This window comes from Trichosurus vulpecula, chromosome 4 (assembly GCF_011100635.1).
Source record: "Trichosurus vulpecula isolate mTriVul1 chromosome 4, mTriVul1.pri, whole genome shotgun sequence".
Taxonomy (NCBI): Eukaryota; Metazoa; Chordata; class Mammalia; order Diprotodontia; family Phalangeridae; genus Trichosurus; species Trichosurus vulpecula.
The window spans coordinates 214401950-214414501 of record NC_050576.1 but is presented as its reverse complement, the minus strand read 5'-3'; the positions used below and the strand labels follow the sequence as shown (position 1 = coordinate 214414501).

At 44.1% G+C, this 12552-nt stretch overlaps 1 protein-coding gene across 1 annotated transcript; it reads right to left on the bottom strand.

Moving 5' to 3' along the window:
* Positions 1-46: 46 nt before the first annotated feature.
* Positions 47-5048, bottom strand: DCXR (dicarbonyl and L-xylulose reductase). The gene is made up of 8 exons (XM_036758124.1): positions 4932-5048; positions 4717-4814; positions 2667-2821; positions 2398-2440; positions 2181-2280; positions 1614-1678; positions 431-548; positions 47-217 (listed from the first exon to the last, which is right to left on the bottom strand). Exons 1-8 carry the CDS (start codon positions 4981-4983, stop codon positions 114-116), a joined length of 735 nt encoding a protein of 244 aa, XP_036614019.1. The 5' UTR covers positions 4984-5048; the 3' UTR covers positions 47-113.
* Between the last annotated feature and the right edge of the window lie 7504 nt (positions 5049-12552).

Genomic DNA, 12552 nt, shown 5'->3' with positions numbered 1-12552 from the left:
ACCTCTTCCCCCTCCCTCCTCAAGCCAAAGAATCAGCATTCAAGGATCAGATGACACACATTTAATAGGGCACAGAAAGCAGATGCCTCCCCCAGGCTCAGGAGGCAGGTCTCCTAACCCACCAGATACCCTCCATCCACCAGCAGAGCCGAGCCAGTGGTCATGGCACTCTGGTCACTCAGCAGAAAAAGGATGCTGTTCACCACATCCTGCACCTCTGCAAGGGGAACAGGGTGATATGTAGAGGCTGGGAGACAGGTATGACTCGATGGTAGGGCCCCAACTCCCACTTGCCCCTGCCACTATCTTCATAGTGCACGGGACTAAGCTTCTGTCCTAGGCCTCTTGGAAGGCACCAAAAGATAAGGGAGAGAAGGGAGGGAGTGGATGGTATTTGGCCTTGAGGGCCCACTGCTCATCCTCAACTCACCTGCAAATTTTCCCAGTGGGATTCGGCTTAGCATGGGCTCTGCTTTCTGGGCGTCACTCCAGTTGGTCCTGCCCATGGCAGTCATCACCACCGTAGGATTTACTGTGTTCACCCGGATCTGGTTTAGAAGGGTTCAGGTTGACCCTTCAGGGGCATGGCCACACCTGGGGCAAGCCTGGGAATCTCAGGATCTGAGCTGAAAGGGACCTCAGAGGGAATCTTGGCCAACCCAGGGTGGAGCAAGAGTCCTCTCTACAATGTACCTGACAAGTGGTTATCCCCCTTTTGCTGAAGCCCCTCATTTCCTCCTGACGCAGCCTTGTTCCCCTTTGGGATAGTTCTAATTGTTCAGAAGGTTTCTTGGGTTGTTTTGTTTTGTTTTGCTGATAGCAGGCACACATTTGCTTCTTTGTAACTTTCACCCATTATTTTTGATTCTGCCCTCTGGTCAATGAGTCAGTAGGTATGTGCCATGCACTGGGACCATAGCAAACAAATCTAATGCCTCTTCCAAAAAACAGCCACTCAATTAAGGAACACAGCTATAACAAACCATCACCCTCAGTATTTTCTTCTATAGGCTTCTTGGTTTTTTGTGGGGGGGGGAGTTTATTCTTAAGCAATTGGGGTTAAGTGACTTGTCTAGGGTCAAACAACTAGTAAGTGTCTGAGGCCACATTTGAACTCAGATCCTCCTGACTCCAGGGCCAGTGCTCTATTCCCTGAGCTTACTCTAAAGGTTTGTTTTTGTAGTTCAGTCTTTTCAGACTTATCTGACTCTGTGACCCCATTTTGGGGTTTTCTTGGCTAAGACACTGGAATGGTTTGCCACTTCTTTCTCCAGCCCATTTTACAGATGAGGAAACTGAGGCAAATAGGGTTAAGTGACTTGCACAGGGTCATACAGCTAATAAGTGTCTGAGGCTGTATTTGAAATCAGGTCTTCCTGACTCCAGGCCTGGCGCCCATTGCCACTGAGGCACCTAAACATCCCCTGTTTCTATGCAGCCTCTCCTCCAAACCCTAACGTATCAATGTGCTTCCTAAAATGTGGCACCCAGAACTGAAGAGACTATTCCAGTTGTGGGCTGACCAGGGCAAAGGAGGTCAGGACTTTTATTTCTTGCTGGGGAAGCCCCTTTTGGGGCTTACAACGAATAGATTTAGCTGTCTCAGATCTTACCTTGTGGGGTCCCAGCTCCAGAGCCATCACCTTGGTTAGCATATCCATGGCACCTTTTGTGGAGCCTGGTGAAGGGCAATAGGGTGGAGAGTGAGAGAGTAAAAGAGTCAAGTCAATTATTTAGAAGAATTAAGAGGGGTGGCTGGCAAATTAAAAGGACAAGCCCCCTAAGGTCAGGAGCTGTATTTTTGCCTTTCTTTGTACCCCCAGTGTTTAGCACAGGGACTGGCACATAGTAGGCACTTAATAAATGCTTGTTGATTAACCAAGATAGTTGGAGACCCAAGAGTTGGAAGCAGCCTGGGGTAACAGGAAGAGTAAGCCCTGGTCTAAGCATCAGAAAACTTGGTCTCCAGTCCTCCCTTTCACCAATTCCCTATGGAGACTTCTCTGGGTCTCAGTTTTTTCACCTGTAAAGTGAACTGGTTGAATTACATGATTTCTCAGGTTCCTTCCAGCTCTTCTATTCTAAATTAAGACAAGAAACCGGGACCTAATGGTTCCAATTGTTGAAATGAGTGACTGGAAAAAGGACACTGAGGGAGGGCTAGTGTGGTGGGGACTCACAGTAGATGGCATGGTCCTTTAAGGCACGTTGGGAGGCCTGGCTGGAGACATTGACAATAGCTCCTGGGGCTCCCCGTGCTATCAACCCCCGGGAGACAATCTAGAAATCAGGGGAACGAAACAGAAGAATGAGGGAAGAGGGGGTTTGAATAATGGACTTCAATCATGCTATAATTTCCACCTTGTTGTAATTCCCAAACTTCAGGTCACAGCTCACCTGGGATACTTGGACCACTGACCGATAATTCACATCAAAAGATCTGAGGGTAGATACCAGACAGTTATAGCTAAAAGGAAAAAAAATAGCTCCCCACCCAGGGCCCAACCCACTCCTTTCTTCAGCTGAGCAGATAAGGTGGATTCTCATTCCCCCAAAAGAGGAAAAATTCCAGGCAGGATTCCTGGGGCCTGCCTTTTACCTGGGTTGGTTTTCCCCACTATCCTGGGGCCCTGCTTTTTTTTTTTCTTTTTACTCCTAGGGCTTACCTATCACAAGCTTCCTTAGTGACTTCCAGGAAAGGCTGTAGCAAGGCTACACCTGCGTTGTTCACCAACAGGTCAACAGGGCCGATGGTGCTCAGAGCCCGCTCTGTGGCCTCCCAGTCTCCCAGATCCACACATAAAGTCTCTATTCCTGGGCACTTCAAGGGATTGGAAAGGGCTATTAGGCAACAATGGGAGAAAAGCGTCCCACAGTGGAGAGTTCCTGATCCCAGCCAGGAGTTCAGGAAGGAGGAACAAAATTGGGGAATGACAGTGGGAACATGAGATGGTCAGATGATAATAAATGGGAACCCACTAATCCACTAATGGTTAAAAGGATGGAGTGGAAATACCTTAAGATGGCAGTGAAAGGAGGAGGTGCTCCTGGCATCTCCAGCAAGTCCTATAGCCCTTGGCAATGGTCTCTGGGCACTTCAAGGCCCCTCAGAAAAGAATCTCTCAGTTCTAAATAGTGAACCAGAACTGGACTTCTCAAGGAAACTGAAGGCTCTTTGCCCTGCTCACCCCATATGTTTTTTTTGGGGGGGGAGGCGACGATTGGGGTTGAGTGACTTGCCCAGGGTCACACAGCTAGTAAGTGTCTGAGGTCACATTTGAACTCAGGAAAATGAGTCTTCCTGACTCCAGACCCAGGACTCTAAGCACCATGGCGCCACCTAGCTGCCCCCCCGGGTATCACTATTCCCATTTTATAAATGAAAAACTGAGGCAAACAGAGGTTATGTGATGTGCCCAGGGTCACACAGCTAGTGCCTGAGGCCACATTTGAACTCAGGTCTTCCTGACTCCAGGGCCGGTGCTCTATCCACTTTGACACCTAGCTGCCCCTCTTACACTTTCAACTACCTCTGCCCATGTCACCACAATGGCTACTACTCTGTGCCCCCAGATTACTTCAACTACTTTGCTGGGGAGCAGGAAGCAGCAGCGGCTTCAGCCTCTGGAAACTGTCCACGGTTCTGTAGCCCCGAGGTTGTGCCCAAGTGTGACCTGGGAAGTCATCAGATGGAGTGGACATGAATGTGTAGGAGAATAGGAGTAGGGGCTAAGAGTGGGTGGTGATTCTCACAGTATGACCCCAACACCTGGAGCACCAACTCAGTAGAGTGGAAGAAAGATCGAAGGAGAAAGAACTATATTAGCCTACGTTCAAAGCTTAAAATCACTTTGCATATGCCATTTATTGTAGAACAGACACCTTAAGAGAGAGTTGGTGCTGGAGTCGGGGAGGACCTGGGTTTGAATCCCACCTCTGACATTTACTAATTCTGAGCAAGTCATTCAACTCCTTTAAGCTTGTGTCCTCATATGTAAAATGAGGGTGATTATAGTACCTAAGAAGCATCAGAGCTTAGAGGGGAGCCAGCCAGCGTCAGGGAGTCCTGGGTTTTGGTCCCAGCTGCAGAGCCCTACTGGCTGGGTAACTGAGAACAAGCTATTTTACTGCTTGATCCCCCTGGGCAACTCTTTAGGGCCATAAGTACCACAGCAGTCTTTCTGGTAGAAGGAATTTCCTCATCAGGAATTCTCTTTACGAATGAAACCACAGAGAAGCTTAAAAAAAAAAGGTGGGGGGAAGGGGGACAATACGCTACCTCCCAGTGCTGTTATGAGGATCAAAAGATGTGTGTAAAGGGCTTTGCAAACCTTCAAACGCACAGTAGAAATGCCGGCTGTTGTTACTGTGCGTCAGCATTATCTCTATTTTATAGATAAGTTAACTGACGGTCCGAAAAGTGTAAAAATACCAGTGGGCACACAGGCAGTAAGGAGCAGAGCTCGAATGTGAGACTAGATCTTCTGCACATATGTCCAACTCTGTTACCTCTGAATCCCTGGCTTTTGCTGCTGTTTTTGGTGGGGAAGGCCAGACCGGAGGGCCGAGGCTGAAGAGGCTGACCCGTGTGTCAGCTGGCGTCCAGCAGCCCGGCTTCTCTGGACTCACACGCCTAGATGGCTGGGGGCAAGGTTCTAGTGGGCGGGGCCGGGCGAGGGCTGGAAGGGACTGCTGGGCTGCGAGAGCCCCAGTTACCTCCTGGGCCAGGCTGGCCAGATCCTCCTGGGTCCGGCTCACTGCTACCACTTGGGCTCCCCTGGCAAACAGCGCCTTGGCAGTGTCCCTCCCGATGCCTGCAACGTCCCGAGAGGCTTAGGGATGGGTCCGGGTTTCGACTGTTTTGACCGCTCGGTTCCCACTGCCCCAGACCCCTACCCCAGCCCCATCTCCAGCCCTGGCCCCGGCCCCACCTTTGCCCGCTCCGGTGACTAGAGCCCGGCGGCCGGCGAAGCTTCGCTCCATCTCGACTATTATTCCTCTTGGACCCCAGCGGATACTGAGGTCCAAGGATGCGTCCGGGGTCCAATCTGGGGAGGGAGGGAGGAGAAAAAAGATAGTTTATCCAATCAGAAGTCTCTTTCCAGGAGGGGAGGTGTACTACTCGAATAGCTTCGGCCATATTAGTGCGGCCGGGGGTGGGGCCGGTCAAGAGGTTATGATTGGCTAAAAAAGGGAGCGAAGGAGGAGCTGTGGTCGGGGCGTGGCCTGGAGAGCATTTTTAGCTTAACTCTCCTGTTTCCGGTCTCGCGTTGCTGTGAGCTGGCCCCGGAGGTAAAGTTGTCGTGACCTCCACCCTTGCGAATACCTGTACCAGGTATAATTTCATATAATAATTGTGTGTCCATGTGTTTTGCCCAGCCCTAGCATACATCACTCCCCTTTACACACCCTCTGGTCTGTCTAAATTGGCCTTCTTGCTGGACACTCGCATCTTCCCTCCCTGCAGCTTTGCACAGGTTGTCTCACATGCCTGCAGCGCTTTCCCTCCTCTCCGCTGCCTCTTACAAAAGTCAGCTCAAATGCCGCGTATCGCCCCCGAAAAATGATGCTGTGTCCCTTTCATATGGTTGGTTACTGAAAGGGGCAGAAAAGGAAAATTCATGAAAGGAAAACGGATAAAAATCACATTGTGAAGAAAGTCGCTGGAAAACACCTTGACATGCCTAAAATGGCTTCGAGCCCAGCTCCCCACCATACTCCAGGAAAAACAGAAATTTGTGGAAGATAAAGTAATGCAATAAGGAACTATAGCAAGTGAACTTTGCCCAAACTGCACAAAAAGTCAGCCAGCAGCCTATTGGCTGCCAGCGAACTCCCGCCCAGGCTAATGAGACAGTTGTCTTCTAACCCCGACAGAGAAGAGTCAGAGATACTTATAGCCTTGGAGGGCTTTCTGCTGGGAGGAAGGAAGAGCAGAAGTCTTCCTGGAGAAAGTCCCTGGGGTGCTTGGAAGTCCCTAAGTAGCAAAATAACAGTGGCCAGCTTGAACTAGATCAGCCTAGGGCTCTGAGGTCCCTAGCACTCTATCCTGAAATACCAGAGGGAGTCCTGACGATCCTGCCCTTTGAACCTCCTTTCGAAGATCCAGAGGGAGCTCACCCTAGGAGGAGGAGGTCAGTGCAAGAATGCAGGTGACCCAAGGCAAGGAAAGTGCGGTAAACCACTGACCCAAATGTGCAGCAAGGCAGTAGAGTATTTCCTTGACACAAATTTATGAACTAAAGGTGGAGAGATGACTAAACTAAAGCAGTCAGTGATCAGTTTCAAACTTATTAGAAACCTAGAGATTCCCCCTACCCCCTCCCAAAAAAGAGAGTAACTCTGGATCTGCTCTGGATTAAATACTCAAAGGAAAAAATGGATCTTTCACAGGGAATATATGAATAGCTAGAAGAAATGAAACAGGAGCTTAAAAATGAAAAAAAAAGTCCGAAAGAAAAAAGTGGAAGAAGATTAAGTAGCTTAGAAGATAAAATAGTAAACTTTACCCAAAGAAAATCAAAAGAGTAAAAAAAAAATATAAGCTATCTGACATCAAAAACAACTAGCCTGGAAAACAGGTCAAGGAGAAAATTTAAGAATCAACAGACTCCCTGAAAATAATGATTTAAAAAATTCTAAACAGTTTCTTTTTTTAATTAAAATTTCTTTTTCAAGGCACTTGGGGTTAAGTGACTTGCCCAGGATCACACAGCTACTAAGTGTCTGAGGCTGGATTTGAACTCAGGTCTTCCTGACTCCAGTGCTCTATCCACTGCAAACCTAGCTTCCCCTAATTAAATCATTTTTCAATTAATAAGCATTTGTTTTCTCTTCTTCCCATCTCCCTTCCCCAACTGAAAAAAGAAGAACAGAGCCTTTTAACAATATACAGCAAAACAAATTCTTACATCAGCCATGTCCAAAAAATATGTCTCATTCTAAATATCAGGTCCATCATCCCTCTGTCAAAAGGTGGATTAAAGGATAGGTCTTACCATATCTCTCCCTGATATTTGAGATAAATTCCTGGCAAAAATTCCAGTAACTCCCTATTACTTCTAGCATCTCATATAAATGCTCTATTTGGCATTTAAAACCTTTCACACTTTCCTACCTTTCCAAGCTTCTTCTACTTTACTCCCCTGTATGGACTCTATGATATAGTGACATTAGGTTTCTTGCTGTTCCTCTCACAAGACACTCCATCTCCCAATTCAGTGCCTTTTCTCTGGTTGTCTCCCACACCTGGAATGTTCTCCCTCCTGTTCCTGCCTTCTGGCTTCCTCAGCTTCCTTCAAACCTCAGTTCAAATCCTACCTTCTCTAAGAGGCTTTTCCAGGTCCCTCTCAGTGCTAGAGTCTTCTGTCTGAAATTGCTTCCACTTTAACCTGTAGATATTTTATCTGTACATATTTATTTCCATGTTGTCTCCTCCATTAGAATGTCAGCTCTTTGAGAACAGACTTTTGTTTTTCTTTGTATCTCCAACACTTAGCACAGTGCCTGGCACATAGTAAACATTTACCATATTTCCCCATGTATAAGATGCACATTAATTTGGGGGCCCGAAATTTGAAAAAAGTATATTACATAAAGTTATTGAACTCAGGTTTTTTTCATCATAAAATTCATACAACTCTTCATAACTGTCAAAACTCCCATCCATTAGCTTGTCCTTATCTGTGTTTGATGACGAATCACTGTCTTCATATATTGCCTCGTCCTCAGTTCGATCTATGGCATTTGAAATGCCATACTTCTTAAATGACTTGACAAGGATCTCAGTCTTGATATTATTCTAGGATCTTTTCACCCAGGTACAAACGTCTCCTACAGTTGGTTTCTTCACTCTTGCCTCTCATGGCCTTCTTCTGCCCTGGCATTTTCAGTAGGGTTTCTTCCTCCGGTAGCCAGTCTTGGATTGTTTTCTCAGTTAGAGGAGGACCAAACGTATGTTCAGCAGCACCATTCCAATTCACTTTTGCAAACTGGATCACTTTTAACTTGAATTCAGCACTGCATGAAAATCTTCTCTGAGACATTTCTGGGCAGAACATGGTAAAATGTAATCTAATATACCGGTAACCAGTGCAAAACAATGAGCACAAAGACAACAAGCACGGAGAAGCAGGAAATGCACGTAAAAAAATCTACAACCACTGTATAAGATGCACCCAGTTTTTAGACCCCAAATTTTTCAAAAAAGGGTACGTCTTATACATGGGGAAATATGGTAATTATCTTCGATCCTCTGGAATTATGGTTGATTACCAAATTGATTAGAGTTCTTAAATCTTTCAAACTTGTACTTACAATGTAATTACTGTATAAATTGTTCTCCGAGTTCTGCTCTGCATCCATTCATACAAGCCTTTCCAGGTTTCTCTGAAATTTCCTTTTGTCATTTTTTATGGCACAATTGAGTTCCGTTATATTAATATACCATAATTTGTTTAGCTATTTCCCATTTGATGTTTCCAGTTCCTGGCTGCTACAAAAAGAACTACATATATATGTTTCCAGTGACTCCCTGTTAACTCCAGTATCTCATATAAATGCTTATACACTTATATGTGTCAATTACATACTTATATGTACTTATATGTATAAATAAATATATGTGTATGTGCCCCATTCCTCTGTATTGATGTTATATTTTAAGAAAACATAGTTAGAACTGTCTCTGTCTACTAGAATCTGAGGGCAAAGTGAAGATTAGAAAGAATCTACCTACCTTTCTTAAAGAAATTCCAAAAAGGAAAAGTCTCAGAATTGGCAAAGCCAAAATCCTGAGCTCTCATGTCAAAGAAAAGGGTATCTAGAAAGCAGTAGTTCAAGTACCAAGGAACTACAGTCAGGATCCTGGACACTTCTATTAAAAGTGAGATGAGATCTTGGAATAAAATATATCAAAAGACAAAAGCTAGAGGCTTATAACAAAAACAACAACAACAAATCATGCACTGCAAAGCTTAGTATACTACTCCAAAGGAAAAAAAATAGATCATTAATGTGATAAGGACTTTCAAAAATTTCCAATAAAAAGATCAGAGCTGAGCAGGAATTTTATAATGCAAACACAAGAGTCATGAAAAACCTAGAAACATAAATTTATTTGAGCAAGTGGAAGGAGCTGTATGATGATGTAGTGCTACCATTCTTATTAGGATATATTTCTAGAAACTTTAATGTCTTTAGAGAGTAATGAGCAAGTTAAGTAAAAAAAAAAATGGAGGTCCTTCCTGGAAGTAATTGGTTCTATTCTGAGAGTTTGAAGAGGAGAAAGAGAGGGAGATTAAAAGGGAAGATGTACTAAAGTAGAAAGGAGAACGAAGGGGATGGAACATGCTATTTCCTGTAATTAGGGTAAATGAGAACAGTATGTTCAAACATGTAGAAAGAAGTGGGAGGAGGGAGCATCAGATGAACTTCACTTACCTGAAATGGATAAAGGAGAGTTGAAAACACACCTACACACAGAGTTTGGTACAAAAATACTTCCGACTCAACAAGGAAACAAACAGGGATGGGGTAAAGTTAAGAGGGAGGATAATACTGGGGAAGGATTATTCCCAAGCAAAACAAACTTCCTGTTATTAAAAAGGGGACTTGTTCCTTTAAGAGAGAAAAGAAAAGAACAAAAACCTAAGAGGGGGTACTGTTGATTGCCTCTTAGACAATTCGGGAATGGTTGAATAAATTGTTCTATGAATGTAATGGAATGTTATTTCACTCTAAGAAATGACAGAAGAGAGAATTTCAGAGAATATTGAATAGAATAAACTGACACAGAGTGCAGTGAAGAGAACAGAGAGAACAATTTTTACAAGGACAGAAATGTGGTAAAGAAAAATGACTGAATGATTGAAGAACTCTAATCAATGTAATGATCAAGAATATCTCTAGACCATCTCGAGACAGGTCCTTAGAGAACCTATGAAGAAGTATGCTGCCCATCTCCTAACAAAGAAATGTGGACTCAAGGTCTTGGGACATACGTTTTTCGGTCTTGGCCACTGGGTGGATTCATTTTGCTTTACTATGTTTATTTGTTACAGGATTGTTGTCGTTTTTTTGTTCCTCTGGGTTAATTGAGGGAAGGAGAGAATAGGTGGAAGGGTAATAGGGGCTTTAGCACTACTGAAGCAAAAAAAAAAAAAAAAGAGGACCATAGAAACATTTTTTTAAAATGCACAGAAGAAAATAAAAGGAAGTTCAGAAGGAAGTACAAACAGGACAATTTTGAAAGTAATGTGTGGCTTTTTAATATACTTTTTAAAAAGTAGCATGAAACAAAGATTCACTGTTTCACACACATACAATCTTCTTTTTGTGTTCTATGTATATGGAAATGTTCTTTTTGTGTCTTGAGTTCAAAATAAAAAATAAAAGTTTAAAAAAATAAAGCGTTGAAGACAGACACAAAATGTTCTGAGAATCAACTATATAACTAACTACTCCTCATATGATTGTACTGAGAAGACCTGTTTAAAAGCAGAGCAATTACTAAGATAATGATGCCATTAAGGCATTGTGGTCCATCAGGCAGCCTATTTGTATGTGATCGTTTTTAGAGTTTGGAAATTTAGAACTGAAAAAATTATAAATCAAACAACTATTGAAGGACTATGAGAAGGATCATTATACTCAGACCAGAGAGACTCTATGTGACACAGACTGTATCTGAAGAGACTAAGGACATTGAGGTAGTCCAGCATTCTGAATTGCTATAGGCACATGACTTTCTCCATTTATGTGCCTCCTGGTAAGAACATGCAGTACCATGTGCATTAGTAGGAGAATATAATCAAGGTTTTGGGATGGACTGTTATATTATGATTATTCCTGCTTTGGATTTCTATTGGATAAACACACATAGGCAATGTTAATGGGATTTGAAGATCTTCCCCACCTCATGTGGAGCCCATTGGGGAAGGGACTTGCCTTAGGGGGAAACTTGCTTGTAGGCAAGCTCATACCTTTTGCTAATTTCTAATTAGGTACTGAGTCCACAGGGTTGTGATGCCCTCTGGCTCTGAGAAGTAAATATATACTCTGAGGTGAGATTTTGCTTTGGGAGCTCCCTTATGTATCTTAATCAGGGTGGGACTTTTTTACAGTTTTCTCTTTTAGAGAAGGTAATCAAGTCCCTTTGATTTAGTCTTACTAGGTGCAAAGCCCCAGGCCCACAACCTTTAGCTAAATAGGTGTAAAGCCCCAGGCCCTGAAGGGGTAAGATTTAACCCCTCTTAGGTACATAAGATTATACAAACCCAGGCCTTGATTCAATTGCAATGTTAGCCCCTCTTAACTTGACTCAATTGCAAATCTGGCACAAGTCTTATCTCCCTAAAGTAGAAAGCCCTGGGAACACAAGAGGGAGGTTCCTCGCTGGGTCCTGGCGGAGACTCTGAGACGGACCAGTGTTCCAAGGATGGCTGCACTTGTAGACCTTGAAGGGATTGGCCTCCTTTTAGGGCCTTGCGTAAGATGCAGCATTTGCCAAAAACACCTGGCCTCATGCCTTATTTGTTCCCAGCACTATTTGTGCCACAAGATTTGGACCCCAAATTGGAATCTCACCCATGGCAGAGATGTCTGGCCTGGGACTTCCATGAGCGGGACCCTGACGGCTGTACCCCCGGGATTCCCTAGCTTATGTGGTCAGGTGTTGGAGCTCCACCCCCCCCCATCGGTGATGACTGTAAATATGTTGATTTTAGTACTTGCCTGTGGGATGGTGATGAGGTGGTTGGAGCCCTGTCTCTTGAGCCATTCCTCTAATCTAGTAATTGCCTTGCTATTATTATTCTTAAACCTCCCTCTCTGCTACTTTCAATTTCCATCTTTCTTGCCTGTATTTTAATAATAAAAGAAAAAAAAACCCTTTTGCGCTTCTTGGACTGCGGAGTGTTTTGTCCAGATAAATCTGAACCTTAACTGTACAGGCCCACAGCCTTTTGCTGTCTAAGTGTGAAGCCTTCAGGCCCTAAGAAGGGTATATAAACTCAGAGGTTAGCATTTTGTTTGAGGCTCTCACTCACTGGAAGAATGTTGATGTGTGACTCTGGGTAGCCGCTGGAGTCCCTCCCCCCTTTGAAGAAAACCCAGATGTTGGTGCTTCTCTTTTTGGTAACTATGAATGTGATGTCTTGATCAGACAATGCCTGTCCGTTGAATTGTGTTGTTTGATCTGTTGATATTTTCTGTTTGTAATTTCTAATTGTATTTGCTGTGAAGTTCAGGGTGCTGGATTTCCCCCCTGAACTAAGTGAATGATATATGTATGTTTGATTAAAGTGAGATTGTCAACCCCTTAAGGTTGCTTTTCTTAGAAAAGCAGATCAAAGAAACTGTACTGGCAGCCCTTGTTTTTGGTCTTGTTGGGTCTTACACCTCTACAGCAGCTGTTAGCTACATTGTTGTTACACCTTAGGATAAGGACCTTGTGATTCTCTGGTGGAGACTCTGGTAGCCATGTGTTCAGAGCTCCCCAAACGCCCAGAGCTAAAGGCTCTCTCAATCCAGTGGTGTATGTAAAGTGTATAG

Coding starts and splice junctions, on each gene's coding strand:
- DCXR (XM_036758124.1), bottom strand. CDS start 4,983: ATGGAGCGAAGCTTCGCCGGCCGCCGGGCTCTAGTCACCGGAGCGGGC. Junction 4,815..4,931: donor AGTCACCGGAGCGGGCAAAG/GTGGGGCCGGGG, acceptor GGGACGTTGCAG/GCATCGGGAGGGACACTGCC. Junction 2,281..2,397: donor CAGTGGTCCAAGTATCCCAG/GTGAGCTGTGAC, acceptor CCTGATTTCTAG/ATTGTCTCCCGGGGGTTGAT.